Source organism: Zonotrichia leucophrys, chromosome 3 (assembly GCF_028769735.1).
Source record: "Zonotrichia leucophrys gambelii isolate GWCS_2022_RI chromosome 3, RI_Zleu_2.0, whole genome shotgun sequence".
NCBI classification, from domain to species: Eukaryota; Metazoa; Chordata; class Aves; order Passeriformes; family Passerellidae; genus Zonotrichia; species Zonotrichia leucophrys.
This window is the reverse complement of record NC_088172.1, coordinates 18,529,265-18,543,714: the sequence shown is the minus strand read 5'-3', so window position 1 is coordinate 18,543,714 and position 14,450 is coordinate 18,529,265. Positions and strand designations below refer to the sequence as shown.

Sequence of the window (14,450 nt, the reverse complement as noted above, 5' to 3'; positions counted from 1 at the left end):
AAAGATTACTTTTAATGGTAGTGATAACAATATAATAGCACCCTGGAGTCTCAGCAACCATTGGTTCCCCATATTGGCTGCATGAATAAATCTAAAAATTAGTATGTTTTTACAGACTTGATTATCCAGGACCCCAGTGTAGCACCGGAATAACTCGATCAGGGATCTTCTTACTTACCAGAATCCCATTTAGTTTAATGATCTGTTGCAACAGAAAGGTTAATGGATCAGGTTTTATCATAAATATCTCTCCAGTTATGGGGACAGAAGTACTATGCCTCCTGTAAGCTCGGCTGACAGCTGGAGGCATGAAGAAATGTGCTTCAGACCTGCACGGCCCAAAGTTCACTCGAGCCAAGGGAAGGTTTTTCTGCTGATGTGAGCCAGTCCCTGAGCTCTCTCAGAGAACTGGTTGGAGGAAAGGTGGGTGGGGTTCTCTGGGTTACGAACCGAGTCCGCTACACACTGAGTCGTATAAAAATTCATGTTCCATCTGTACACAAACGTGTCATTCAACTGCTGGTGTTTCTAATAGCTTCCAGAAGTAACAGCAACCCAATAAAAATAATCAAAGCCTTAAGAGCAAAATTGTAAGAGCATGAAAGGATGATTTTGCTTGTGCTAAGCTGAAGTAGTGTAGCGTAGGTCTGTCCTATAGTTTTGAAAACTTCAGTCCCTAGAAGTTGACTCCTTGTACAAATAAAGTGAAAAAGGGAATAGAAAGAGAGGGAAAAGGCAAATTCCTTCATAAGTCAAATAAGTAAGGTGCAAAAGGTAAAGCTGTTTGTGGCTTTGGAATTTAAAATAGAAAATTATCTATCACCTTTCCGATCTTGGGAGTAGGACAGGGGAAATATTTACATGAGCTATTCTTTTACAATTTCTTCAGTGTATTAACCAAAGGTTTCCTTTTACCCATACAAACTTTCCTGTAGTTTACCAAACGGATGTAATTTTGAGGCTAGAACCAAAAAATTGCTGGTTGCAGGGTTTCTTAATGAATGCCTTTCATGGATATTTAATTTTCAACAATTTCTGTGTTCAAATCTCCTGGAAAAAAAAAAAAAAAAGTCAAGGATGGAGTTTATTCTGGAGCAGGAAAGCTGGCCAGAAGCCAGCCCACCTAATTTGGATTCCTGACGGAGGTGTCACCTCCCCAGAATTGTAAGAGCTTTAAAATGGCCTCACTAAACCAGGCTGCCTAAGAGATGTGCTCCCCACGCAGGCCGGGCTCAGGAGCGGTGCCTCGGAGGCTGGGCGAGGGCAGCAGCGTGCTCTGCTCTGCACTGGTGCCCACTGGCTGTGCTCTGACCACAAGGTAACGCCAGATGGAACGGCCATGAGCTTTGGTGCAAGCCTGCCAGCTGTCTTCTGAAGCATCGTGCCCAAAGGACAGTTTCTGCATAGCTCTCCAGCAGCCAGGGCACTTGCTGAAAAAGTATGAGACGCTTTGTTCACAGCCCAGCTGAGCCTGAGGGAGAATTTAGATCAAAACCAATGAGAAAATGTAGCCAGAACAAAGAAGGAAAAAAAAAATATTAATCCTTTCACCAGGGTTTCTTCTGCTACTCATTAACATTATGTCAGCTAAGGTTTAGATTAACTGGCATCATAGATCCCTTGACCTCTGACATAAAAAGCTTTTTGACAAAAAGAGTTAAATCTGAGTTTGCTTGTAAAGTGGTATGGATTAAGTGAACCATCACAGAAAAAACAGTATATAAGTCTCTTTTTATTAGTTTCTAAAGAAGACTAAGTAAAGAACATTTCTTCTAAAAATATTGTTTTGCACTGAGATGCATTTTCAAATTTAATGAAGAGCATAACTGAATAATGCAGTAGCCCAGTAAATTTGTACTAAAACCCCCACAGCTCAAAACTTCAGTTTTGATAGTGGTCTTTTCTAATTTTCAGCTAACTAAAATTTTCAAGATTTCAAATTTTTAAATCATTTCAAGGTTTAAAAAAATCTTTTTTTCTTTTTCAAATTTAAGAAAACCAGTTCCCAAATTACCCGAATGTTAAACTTGCTTCAACATCAGTATCAACAGATGCTATATCTTTTGAATGGCTCTGAGGTTTATTTTATAACTTTTTCTATGCTTCAGCCCAATAAGAATTCTGCAGAAGTTTGCAGAAGAAGTTCTGCAAATCTGACTTTCCTGAATTTAATCGTCAGTAGTAGAACATTAAAATGGATCTTAATTTTGTATGTAGGAGCCCTTATCCTGAACCCAATTTCACTTAATTCAGTTAGTTTTATAATTGCAATATTCTAAAGACTTGAAAATAATAGAAAATGTGCAGACCACATCAACAGCAGGACAAGATTAGTGTTATTTGCTTACAAACTCTTAATGAATTGTCACCCAGTCAAGTTAAAAAACATGCATCCAGAAAAAGGTCCTAGCAAGGTTTGACAAGAGCACACAAGGCCTTGGGATCTGTAGTTTGGATCTTACCGTCCCCAGTTTCAGCGCAGAGCTGCAAGCCCAGGTTGTTCTGTGGATTAATCACCCAGTGATTGCTGGTCACTGTGATGTCGAAGACAAACCAGCCCACATCGGAAGCTTGAGCCTTCCTTGTGTCTAACAGGAACAAGTCTGCATCCCTAAATTAAAGAAAATTGGGATTTAAGGCATTCAAATATTATTAGCTTGGTTGCTAATTTTCTTGCTGACAATAACTTCTTGGAGTCCAAATTAATAATCCTTTGATATATCCTCATTATGACATAGTACAGCATGTGCTGTAGCTGACAGGTAGTTGGTAAATATAATACAGGTATTTCCCCTAAGAGGTCTTTTTCAAATGAGCTTCAGCATGAAAAAGTGATAGCTCTGGAAAATCTGAAAAATACAACTTCCTGATACAACTACATGAAAAACATCATTGAGGCCGTGTATAAAAAAATTCATCTCTCAACATTCGAATGCATCAGGAAGATTCACTTTTATAAACTTTCCAGCATAAAATGACAAAATCACTTCCCAATTTCAATTAAAACTCAGAGGTATAGCGTTGCTAAAAAGATCTGTTGTTAATAATATGTGATGGCAGCTGTATCCTATGACAAAACGGGAATAGATGGCAGTTCAGACCGTTTCCTATTACTGCAGATGTCTAGAAAATAAGTCTCTATATCAAAGCAGAAATTACATATCTATTCAATAATATAATTATTACATTTTAACCCTCAGTTCCCTGGTATATTTTCAAATTTGTTCCCATGAAAACTTCCAGTAATTCAGAAGGGCTGCTCAGGGGAGTTAATATAATTGTGTTACTAAATTTTTAGCATGGGTCATTTACTTGTTCTGTTTCCACATATCTCATGACACAATTGGTTCCAGATCATCATCTGTATTACAAATAATTTACTACAATGACCAGACTAAACCCAAGATATTTAACTCTCATCAGTTTCATTTTACACGCTTCTACAAAGCAGCATGCATTATTAAAAACTGTTTTCACCATTTAACCTTTTAAACCTAAATCTATAGTTATAGAAACCTATTTTTAATGCCATAAACAGTAGTCAAAACAGTAAGATACAAGAAAAAATGTTTCATTCTAATTTTTTACTGTACAAGTCAGCTAAAGGCAGAGTTGGCTCACACAGATCTGGGAATTGTACTGTTGCCTTACAGACAAAATTAATTCACACTTTAAGAGGAAAGACAATCAGCCAGAACAGGCTTTGTGTGAAAAAGTGGATTTAAAATTGCGAGTGTCTTGTCACTCTATTCTTACATTCTTGATCACAATGATACCTTAGAAAGTTCCTGTCTGATCTAAACACAGTAAATGCACCTAGAATGTCTGATACTAAAAAAAGCATTAAGTGCAACTTTTGAAACTGTGATTGCTAAATAATGAAGAAAATAAGACCGAGTGAACTATGACAAGCATATGTTTACTTATATGTGAGATATATCTGCAAAATCAGGTTAAAGAGTTCAGAAATTATAAAGGAAGGTAATTTAAAAATAAAAAAAGGAATTGAAAGGGCTTTTTTTTTTCCAAGTTGCCTTTTTTTTCTTCTGTTAAAGGATAATCTTTTGATGGGCTCTTATCACTTCCATTCTAGTAGAACTGTGCTAATGGCCACACAAGGAGAAAACCTACATTCCCCCTCTGGAGTTAACATGACGAAAATCTTACAACTCAAAAGAGCCTGATCTGCTATGCTAGCACTGAACAAATTAACAACATACCACAAGCTCATAAATAGTACTCTCTGGAGTCTTAAATGCCAACTTTTTTTCTCTAATATGCAGTTTTATCAGAATTTTAAACCTGAAAAGTTCCGACTTTGAGATTTTTATTTAGAAATACTTTTGCATCACTCAGTAGATTTAATAGAAAACTGTAAAAGTGTTTGGAATATAAAATACCACAATACCACAGTGATATATTTCCACACTTGTCTTTTCTACTCCTATAATACATAATTGTTTTCTCATATAGAGCCTTTCCATTCCAAATCCAGGACTGGTACTAAAGGTTCACAAAATCACAATGTTTTCCATGCCAAATCAGAATAAGGCACTACGAATGGTCCAGCCCGGAAATGCCTATGAGGGACAAATTTTTCCTCAGTGTTCCTTATTACTTTGTACTGCCACAAAAACTCAAACTAAAGTGTCTTTGATATTGATATTTCAATTACTTGTCTGTCTCCCTGCAAGTACAGTGACCTGGCTAAGGTTATACACTTTAAAGAGACAGATTGCTCTTACTCATTACCTCAGCAAATGAAACGAAAATGAGTTGGGGTTACTTAGAGAAAACCAGAACTATGCACTTCTATGTGCTCTTGAAAGCACATAGAAGAATGGAGAAAATGTATCTGGACCAATACTAGTAATTTAGCCCACATAACAACAGCATATTACTACAGAAATTCAAAGTCTGTAAAACTCAGGGGAAAAAATTCAGGGAAAATAACAACTTCTTCCACAATTGATACAGATACAGGGTAAAAACCTGACCCCTGAGAAGGCAGCAGGAACTCTAGGATCAGGGTTCCCCCTTGGTTCATCTCATTCAGTCAAACTTCCCATCATATTTTGTGACATTTTTAATTTTAAAATTCTCCTTTATTCTGTGCAATCACACTTAAAATGAAAAACAGCTGCAAATTTTGGCTGAATTTTAAAATATATTTCTATTTAAAATATAGCCCACAACACGTAATAAAAACCCAAGGCATTATGTCGTAAATAGCCCAAAATGCAGAGTGCAGCTGATTGGCTGTACCTTTACAGAGGCTCTTTAGGGCAGTGATTTCAGTCTGGTCCCCAATGATCAGTTTTATAAAGGAGAAATGCTATCACAGTCAAAAATTTCAGCAAAGAGGCTGAAGGCAGAACGTCTAAGAAGCTCCAAATCTCCTGGGACCCTTAAGGAAGAAAAGGTGGAACAAACCAGCTACATGTTCCTTGAAAGCCAGAACAGTCCTTGATCAGATCAAATAATCACTACAGTGTAATAGGCCATCCCAATAATGCTGTTTTGCCTCCATCCTCATTCTGGAAACTGGCTTTTGTATCTTATTGCCACTTGAGCATTCCCTAATGTGAAAACAGCCCTCAGAGTTTACTTGAATTAGTGGCTAGCTGCCACCAAATCATGAACCAAGATTTGGCATGAATTGGACAATATTCACTTTTGTCTTGAGAAAAGACTTGGGTAGGAGTCGATGGCGGGGCTCCATAGGAAGTCAGCCTGCTATGCGCCATGCTGTACATTTCCTTAGACCAAATAAAAAACTTTAATCCCAAAGACTGGAACTTCAGCAAACTCCAAGGGAATTAAACACACACATTTAGTATCCAGGCTGTCACAGAGACAGAAGAATGCCTGAGCCTACAGCACAATCCTTAGTATGCAACTTGGAAACCCTGAGCCCTGGGCACCCCTGCCTGAAAGCACAGCAGGCCTGTGTTTGGGATTGCAGAGTCCTGCCAGACACTTGTGTGTCCTGCTCAAAGCAAAGGGTGCAGGAGCAGTTTTGCTGTGGAATGTCACTAGTGAGGGATGTAATATCCTGTGGGATATTACAGAATCATAGAATCAGAGAGAGGTTTGGGTTGGAAAGGTCCTCAAAGATGATCAGGTCTCAGCCCCATGCCATGGGCAGGGGCACCTTACACTAGGACCTGTGGCTCAAAGCCCCATTCAGGCCAGCCTTGAAAGCTTCCAGGAATGTGGCATTCACAACTTATGTGGGCTACATGTTCCAGTGCCTCTCCATCTTCAAAGTTCTCTCCCTCTCCCAGTCTGTAGTTACAGCTTCTAAAAATTTTGTACCTGAAACCTAATGTACATATGTCAAATAAACCTGAGGTGATAAAGTCAAGAAAATTGCAAGTGAAGTCTGGCCCCAAAACAAAAGGTGTGGTTTTGTTGGAAAAATAAAAATTCCTGGGAGCTCATCTTGGGGTTTCTTCTGCCTGGAGACAGCAAGGGGCTTGTGGAAAAATTTTCTTGTTTCTAATTTGAACAGTGAAGAGCTTGTGGTCTTCTCCTGTCCTGTTCCACTGAGACAGTTGCCTATAATATCCCTACATATTAGCAGAAACTGTCAAAATCAACACTAGGAGAGAAACACTTAGTCTACATCTGAAGCTTCTGTAGTTACACTGGTGAAATCAAATGCATGTTGTGTCATTGTCTGTTCCTCCTTTCAGCAGCATGCTTCCATTAGAGGATATGGGGCTTTTATAATTGTAGATACAAATATAAAACATTTATAAATTTCTGTTTATGCATTGAAAGAAATCAAAAGCATTGTTTAATGCCTTCACAGAGGCAGTTGCCATTTGAACAAGTCAGGTAATAACTGTGATATTCATCTGAGTGGTAAACAGTTTTGCTTTCTATAAAATAGAATACAAACCACCAACTGAAAATATTCAAGAACTTAAAAAGAAAACATCAAAAGTATTAGAACAAATAGTTTTTCCCATTAGTTCACAAAACAATCTGAGTTCTCAGGTGTAAAGCTTTCATCATCTTAGCCTTGACCTGTGCTCTTGAAAAAGACATGGTTTGTTCCTCCCTGCTTCATTCCTTCCTCCAATAAGTTTCTTTTAGAACCTATGTCAAAAGAATTTTTGGGAAGCTGAAGATAGAGGTCAAAAAAAAAAAAACAACCCAATACTCTTTTCTTCATCCCCAAATTTACTAAGAAAGTGAAAGGTATTCTGTAAGGATGAGTGCTTTCCCTCCTGTTGATTCCATTGGTATAAAATGAATCCCTGTTTATAGCCATAAATATTTTATAACTTGGAGTTCAGAGATCTGACCTGGAGGGTACAAGGTCAAGATTCTGTGGGCAGAAAGGAGATTTGAATTCTGGCTCAGCCTTCAAGCTAGCTTGTGATGAGGCTTTTGTTTCCTCCCAAATACTCTGCAAGTTTAAGCTGACATTTTCTTTGGTTTTGCCAGACCTCCCTGGGATAGAAATCAGTTCCAAGATGAAGAAGAGTTTTTGCTTATCTTAAAATAGAACTTTCCCCCCACACATTTTCTGAGAAAAGACGTGAACCAATTTAATTTAAATCCCTATATTTTGAGTCTATGTGGCTTTTTCAGAAGCATCTTGGAATTGATACTAGTTTTCAATCATAATTTTCAGGTACTTAGCTACTTTGCCTGGTGAAATCTGCTAATTTACTGAGTTCTTGTAGAGTCTTGGAAATATGTCATACACAGAGCTCTGCAAACTCCATTCAGGGATTTGCTCATGCAACATCATGTGTGGCACTTAGGACATGGTTTATTGGTGGATTTGGCAGCGTTAGGTTTATGATTGGACTCGATCTCAAAGATTTTTTCCAACCTAGATGATTCTATGATTTGTTTTAGTGTTCAGTTATGGTGAGCAGCATGTGTTAAGTATGCAGGTCATCTTAAAGATAATGCATGAGTTTATCTTTTAATTACCTTCTGCAGAATTGTCAAACACAAGCAAAAATGTGATTACTTCTTCAAAAGTAATCAAAGTTAGACAGTGTTTCTGCCTCTAAGGAGCTAAGTGAATCTTGGCTTGCAGTACCTCAGTGTCAGCAAATGGTGCATTTCCCAAACCCAGACACTTGGACTGTGCACAGGACTCCACCATTTGCTCACTGAGGCACCTCATGGGACCTCACCTGCTCTGTGCATGGGCAGATTATTTGGTGAACTTGGACATAAGCCTGGAATAAATTACATTTAATGTAAGTTTTAGTCTTATCCAGGGCTTGCTTTTGTTGCCTAAGAATTAACACTGCACAAGCCACAGCGGTAGCAAGGATGCCTTGTCAAGTGTACACTCATGATCAAATATTGTCCCTGCTTAAGACAGGCAAAGGGGATGGAATTCAGCATGTGATGAGTCCACGCCAGGATTGGGATACCTGTTGGGATACTCCTTGATGATCTGATATATGCTGATCTGAATGGTTTCATTCTCAAAGCGGCTGTTGCTCCGATCTTTGTAGATCCGGAACTCGGCGGCTGTCACTGCCTCTCCGTGCGGGATCTGAGTCAGGTCAAAGCGGAATTCCTTGTAGTGCCTTCGGTGGTGGGAGAAGTCCTTGTCCCTTTCAACTGTCAGAAAAAGAATTGAATGTAAATTAAAGACGTGAAACAAATGCCCACTTCCCACGATGAATGGAGCATTCCCTCTGCTCGGGGGTTAACAAACATGACAATATAAAACTGTGCAAATAATAAAACCACAAGCCCAGACATACTTCCAGTTAAAGGAAATTCCACCAGCCCAGTATCTTCAGTTCAAAAGGAAAAAAAACCTCCTTGGCTTTTATATAAATTCCAGAAGCTGGAGTGGAAAGAATATCAAAAAAAGCTGAAAGGGGGCATGTTGTAAAGCAACTAGAAATATGGACAAACTAAAAGCTGTGAAAGGACTTAGGACTTCAGTGTAGCCATAAGCACAGCAATAGCAATGTCAGAACTATAGATGACTTTGAAAAACACTATTGCCTCTAATAACCAGGCTGATGAGAGGAATGCAGCTTATTTCTGTTTAACATAATAAAAGTGGTACTAAAGTGCACTGCAACAACTGTATAGTTAAGAAGCAGTTAAGTCATATAAATTAACACAAATTGTACTCTAATGGCATGCACGTCATCTTTCCAGTGGTCAGAAGAAGGAGCTGTGCGTCGGGGCCAAGTGGTTCTGGCACCCCAGCAGCATAGGAGGTACAATTCTGGCTTGAGAAGTCCCCTCAAACCTGTTCTTGGTGGGCAGGTGCAGCTCCCACTGCTTCTGACACTGCCATAATTTAAAATAAAAAAGCAAGCCTCATGATTGCTTAATTGAGGTTTCCACAGAATTTTAAGAGGAACAAACCAGATGATTTTAATTTATAAGTGGTTTGGGTCTATTTCCATTGTCTGCTGCAGTTCTGATTCTCAGTTAGGAGCAACTTTTGCAATGGAATATATGTTTTGATATGACAACGGAAACTACAGGCCATAGTACTGGATGATGATCGCGTTATGGGATTCATCCTTCAGATTTTAGGGATGTGGAAAGGAAAATGATCCATGGTTTCCACTTCCACAGAGTACAGCGTATGATTGACCTATGAATAAGCTGTGCTCCGTGGGAAGACAGAATTTCTGTCTCCTGGAAAGTTCTACCTGCCTGGTGACATACATGCTTTGTTTAACTGATGGTGGACAAAGTCTAAAATACAGAGCTGGGATTTGGTTTATATAACCAACTAAACATTTATGGCTGCACTCAGCTTCCCTAAACACTCTCTTTTGTAACCCCAGCTCCTTTACTGCATTTTAGTCCTCAGATCTGAGGGAGGAGCAATGTCTGTTCTGAAAAAGCACACATTTGCATTACTAAATGCTACATGTATAAATAATGTGTAAATTATTACAATATTTATACTTACATGCTTATATATATATGGCTCCCAAACAATTCTTTCTACATACATAATATGTATGTTTGCATGCACATACAAATATATAATTTTATAGATAAACATACATATCTGTATTATTATAATGTATATGTTGCCTTACAAAATAGAAATCCACTAAAAGGTAAAAAAATAATTTTGGGCTTGACATATAAGGGTATAGTTATGGACATATTAAAGTGGGAGCTATTGAACAAAAATTATTTAACACTATTTTCAGAGCAGTAGTTACTAGTTAAGTCACCTGTGGTCATGTAACTCGTTCTTTACAGTGCACTTCCCTGTCACCTTTTCAAAAATCCAAACCCTCCTTGCTTTCACTAGCTTTTTTTTTTTACATACAAGTCTGTATTGCCATTAAGAACCACAAAAAATAAAATATATAGGCTATAAGAACACTTTATCTTCAGTGAAAATGAACTTTCTCCCGACTGACAAAAGGAAAATTGTCTGCTAACTGTGAGGTTTACTTGGCTCAAGTGCATATTTAGCTTACATGGGTTTGCCATCGAACGCTGTGCAGAAAAAGTAAAGCAGAAAAGCAGCAGAAGCATGTAAACTGGCTGCTCTGTAGCTGAAGATGGATGGGCTGCTACTGAAGAGAAACAGGATACAGTCTATTTAGCAGCTCCACTGCCCGGTTCTAAACCGTCAGATACATACAGAGATCTGACTTAGGGTTTGGGAGTTGTTTGCTTTTTTTTTTAAATACCCATGTAAAGCCTTTCATTTCAGAGGAGCTTGGCAGAGATTAGCATATGCAAAAGCACTGAGCCGGGAGGGGTTTTTCTAGTACAAAGAGTCTGCTCCAAGTTTCTGAGGTTATAATGAGCATTTCAAAACTGTCATGGAATAGATATGTCAATAACCTTCAAATGAGAACTATATCTAACACAGACTTGGCATAGTGCAAACCTTTCTGCTGTCTCTGGATAGTATTTTTTCAACAAGTATTTACCAGCATGGGTAACTAAGCACTACTCACTATGAGTAAATACTGAATAATCAAACACTGAATAAAAGGCTTAAATGCCACTACTACTGGACAGATTGATTTTTATTTGGGTTTGAAGCTTCCTTTCATCTAGTCTCTGCCAAGTACTTTCTAATTAGTAACATTAGTTTAGAAACAGTAGTTGTCTGCTGCTATATGTTATAGTTTGGACAGAAGCCTCCACAATACCCCTCACAGTATCAGTGGGGATCTCTCAGGATCACTCAACTGATGAAAGAATACTGACAGCCACTTTCTGGTGGGCCTCAAATTAATTGTTACAACTCACATAGATAGTATTTATCTGTGTTTCCACATATATACCCAAGGAAGATGCAGCACTGTCATCTGAAAGGGACACAAGTTCAAAATTTCTCTGGTTTGAGACAGGATTTACAGGCAGGCCAGGACTTCAGGGCAGCAACAGTCTGCAGAAGTGAGGGGCTGTAGGAAACACTGAACATCACTGCAAAAACACCCCGAGTCCAAGGAGGTCCCATTCTGCAGTGAACCCAGAATGTCTATCTGCAAATTTATATCAGCCAATGCAAAGAGCAAAAAAAAAAAAAAAAAGAAATTGCATACAAATGCAGAGAACTTAAAATCTTGCATTATATAGCAGACTGCAAAAAAAGAGGTGATGGTGATGTTACAATAATGACCAATAGTTAGAATGGTAGACAAGTTAAAAAAGTGAAATACTATTTAATGATAATGAATATTTTATTACTGAAAATAATACACAAATCTTGGTCCCTTCTGCATCTAATAAATGCCTTGTCAGGCAAGACTGTGAATGCTCAGTAGGGTATCTGTCAGGTCCTTTGTCCTGCTGAAATAGCATGAAGTGCAGGGAAGCACCATTTCTCAAATATTTTTATTTCACAGGCAAGAGCTTTTCAACACTGGCAGCCTGAAAAACACAGATTAAAATTTTCAAGTATTCGGTCCTTTCAGAAAGTTCTCGTGCCATTCCAGCCCTGCTCAGTACATCTGCCAAAATGCATTTCTGTGAGACAAATCACAGCATCTAAAAACCAGTTGAACAGAAAATCAGTAAATATTTTTTAATCATTGGAGGAACAGAATTTTTCTAAGTAAAAATAATAGAATATTAGGGGCAATGCTGATTACAAAAAAAAAAAAAAAAAGAAAAAAAGAAAAAAAAATCTTCCTTTGCTCTCATTGGTCAGGATTCTTAGCATTGACTTTTAAAAATGGCATTTTTATACCACCTGAAATTAATATATGCAGCACTACAGTTACATCAGACAAGTCATGGCTCAGGGGAATATCACAAACACCTGTGTGTAAGATGGGAAAGAATGATATTTTTCACCCATGTGGCAAACTGATGAAACATTTACACTGTATTAACACTAAATCTAACTCTAAGAAGAAAAAAAGTCAAATTTTAAAAAGGTATTTTGGAAAAGAGGTCTTCTTTTACACTGAAATAAAATATCATGCATTGTTTTTCATTAATAAAACTATTTATTTTATGAGGGGAAAAAAATAACAACTGAAAAACACTGAAAGCACTTACATAGATATATAATAAGTAATCAGTATTTTAGAAATTCAGTTATAAATATCTGATTGTGTTGACTGAGCTTAAAAAATATAAAAACTGCTAGCGATGAGTTTAGGTCATAGTGCCTGAGGGACTATTAGATGTGTTCCTTCATTAGTGATTAGCTCCACACTGATATGTGCTTTACTCTTCCTGAAGATGTTGGTGTGTGGCTGCGACACATGGGAAAAGTGAAAGCTGCTTTGACAAATGGGTAACAAACCAAAGACATGCTGAAAGATGTTACAATAAGCTGATTTTGCAATATAACATCCCAGGATCCCAACTCACTTCACAAACAGTGAACCCTCCCTAATCAAATTAATGTCACTTTTTAACTATTAAATCTATGTTCCAAGTCAAAATGGAGGGTTTACATACCTGTGTAGCTAGAAAGGGTCATTTACACTAATCTCACTGAATTTCACTGTTTGATTCTAAATTCTTTGTAGAAGTACTAAGTAAACCAGTCAGTTTTAATCACTCCAAGGTGATAAAGTTTACAGTAAGCTGATACACTACAAACGACACTCATTTACATCTTGAATATAATGAAATGATAGTTTATCTACAGTGAACACTTGTGGTTATCTGACCAAAACAGGTCAAAGGTTCCAGGCATTTTCTCCTGAAATTACTCAGTGCTGCCTCTAATGACTGATAATTGAAAGCAGAGACTGGAAATATCAAATGTGGTAGGTGACAGATAAGCAACAGATTAATGCAAGTACTCTGTTACAGGACACTGAAAGGTCAGAGGCCCTAGGAATTAGCTATTGTGCTACTGTGAAAAGACAGACATCAAATAGCTGTTTACCCCACTCTTGCTCTTCTCTCTCTCATTCAAATTCCAGTATCACAGATGAGACTGTTTAGGATGACTCACCTTTCATAAATTAAGGCAACAAATGTTTTGTAGGGTATGTAGAAAGGGGAAAAGAGATTCTAGAGAAGCATTAAGGGTTTAAAAAACCCAAAATAAAACGGCTATGCTAGGTGTAAATGTTTCAATGAAGTGCTTCTGAGAGAAGTTAAGGACATTCATAAGAATGTCATGCTCAGTTGAAGAGAGACCAAATTACAGATTCTAAAATACATATTTTTATATTTTTAATATTTGTAACTTTTTTGGCTTGTACAAAATGAATATCAGCTTTAGAAAATCACTTTATCTGGGAAAGCATACCTTTCATTTTTTCACCCTGGAAGTCCTAAATATGTACAATCTAGGCAATATTGAAGCAAGTGGCAGCCATTTCATCCCATTCATTGGCCTTTGAATGAGGATTACAGTCTTCTAGAAAAGGTTTTAAATCAGGTGAACTTTTAAAGTCCAAGAATGAAGAAAAATAACTTCTCAAAGTAGTGATTAAAAATAAAAGCAGCAGGCTATGATTCTAATTCTCTAAGCACTACTGCTTTACTAGGTTTATCTATTTTTTAGAATGGTGAGTTTCCTGATGTGAACTCAGGGAATCTATTTTGAGTTAGACGTTGAAATTGAAAAAAACAGTCACCTGTCCTTAAAGCATTGCTTTGGACACCAGAGATGGCTGCCTGATACGGTCAGTGGAGAGACAATTCTGTTTGTTAAGGGTCAGCTGTCTTGTACCAGCCAGTAAACAGAACAAAAGAGTTTATTTACATTTCCTCTTTGGTCCACTGTAGCTCCAGTGGATAGTCCTTGCTCAAAGGACAGTTCAATCCTTATCAGCTGATTTCAGTGACTGTGTCCTCACTGCCAGGATGCCAGTAACCCAGCAATGGGACATCCTGAGAAGAAATGCAGGGGTTGAGGTCCAAAATCAGAATAAAATGGGTTTTTGTTCCCACACCTGACTTCTTTTTATTATGTGACATTAGACATTTACTATTTACATTACCATAATCATTCAGCTGAGTATTTTAACTACAAAACTTCC

The 14,450-nt window shown here is 37.7% G+C and overlaps 1 protein-coding gene across 2 annotated transcripts in view; it reads right to left on the bottom strand.

The window, feature by feature from the left end:
* BMP5 (bone morphogenetic protein 5) overlaps positions 1-14,450 on the bottom strand; it is a 54,281-nt gene that overhangs the window by 21,549 nt on the left and 18,282 nt on the right. For both annotated transcript variants that reach the window (XM_064710114.1, XM_064710115.1), the window contains exons 2-3: positions 8,412-8,604; positions 2,463-2,611 (exon numbers count right to left, since the gene is read on the bottom strand). In XM_064710114.1, coding sequence (XP_064566184.1) covers positions 2,463-2,611; positions 8,412-8,604 — 342 coding nt within the window. The remainder of the gene's footprint in view (positions 1-2,462; positions 2,612-8,411; positions 8,605-14,450) is intronic.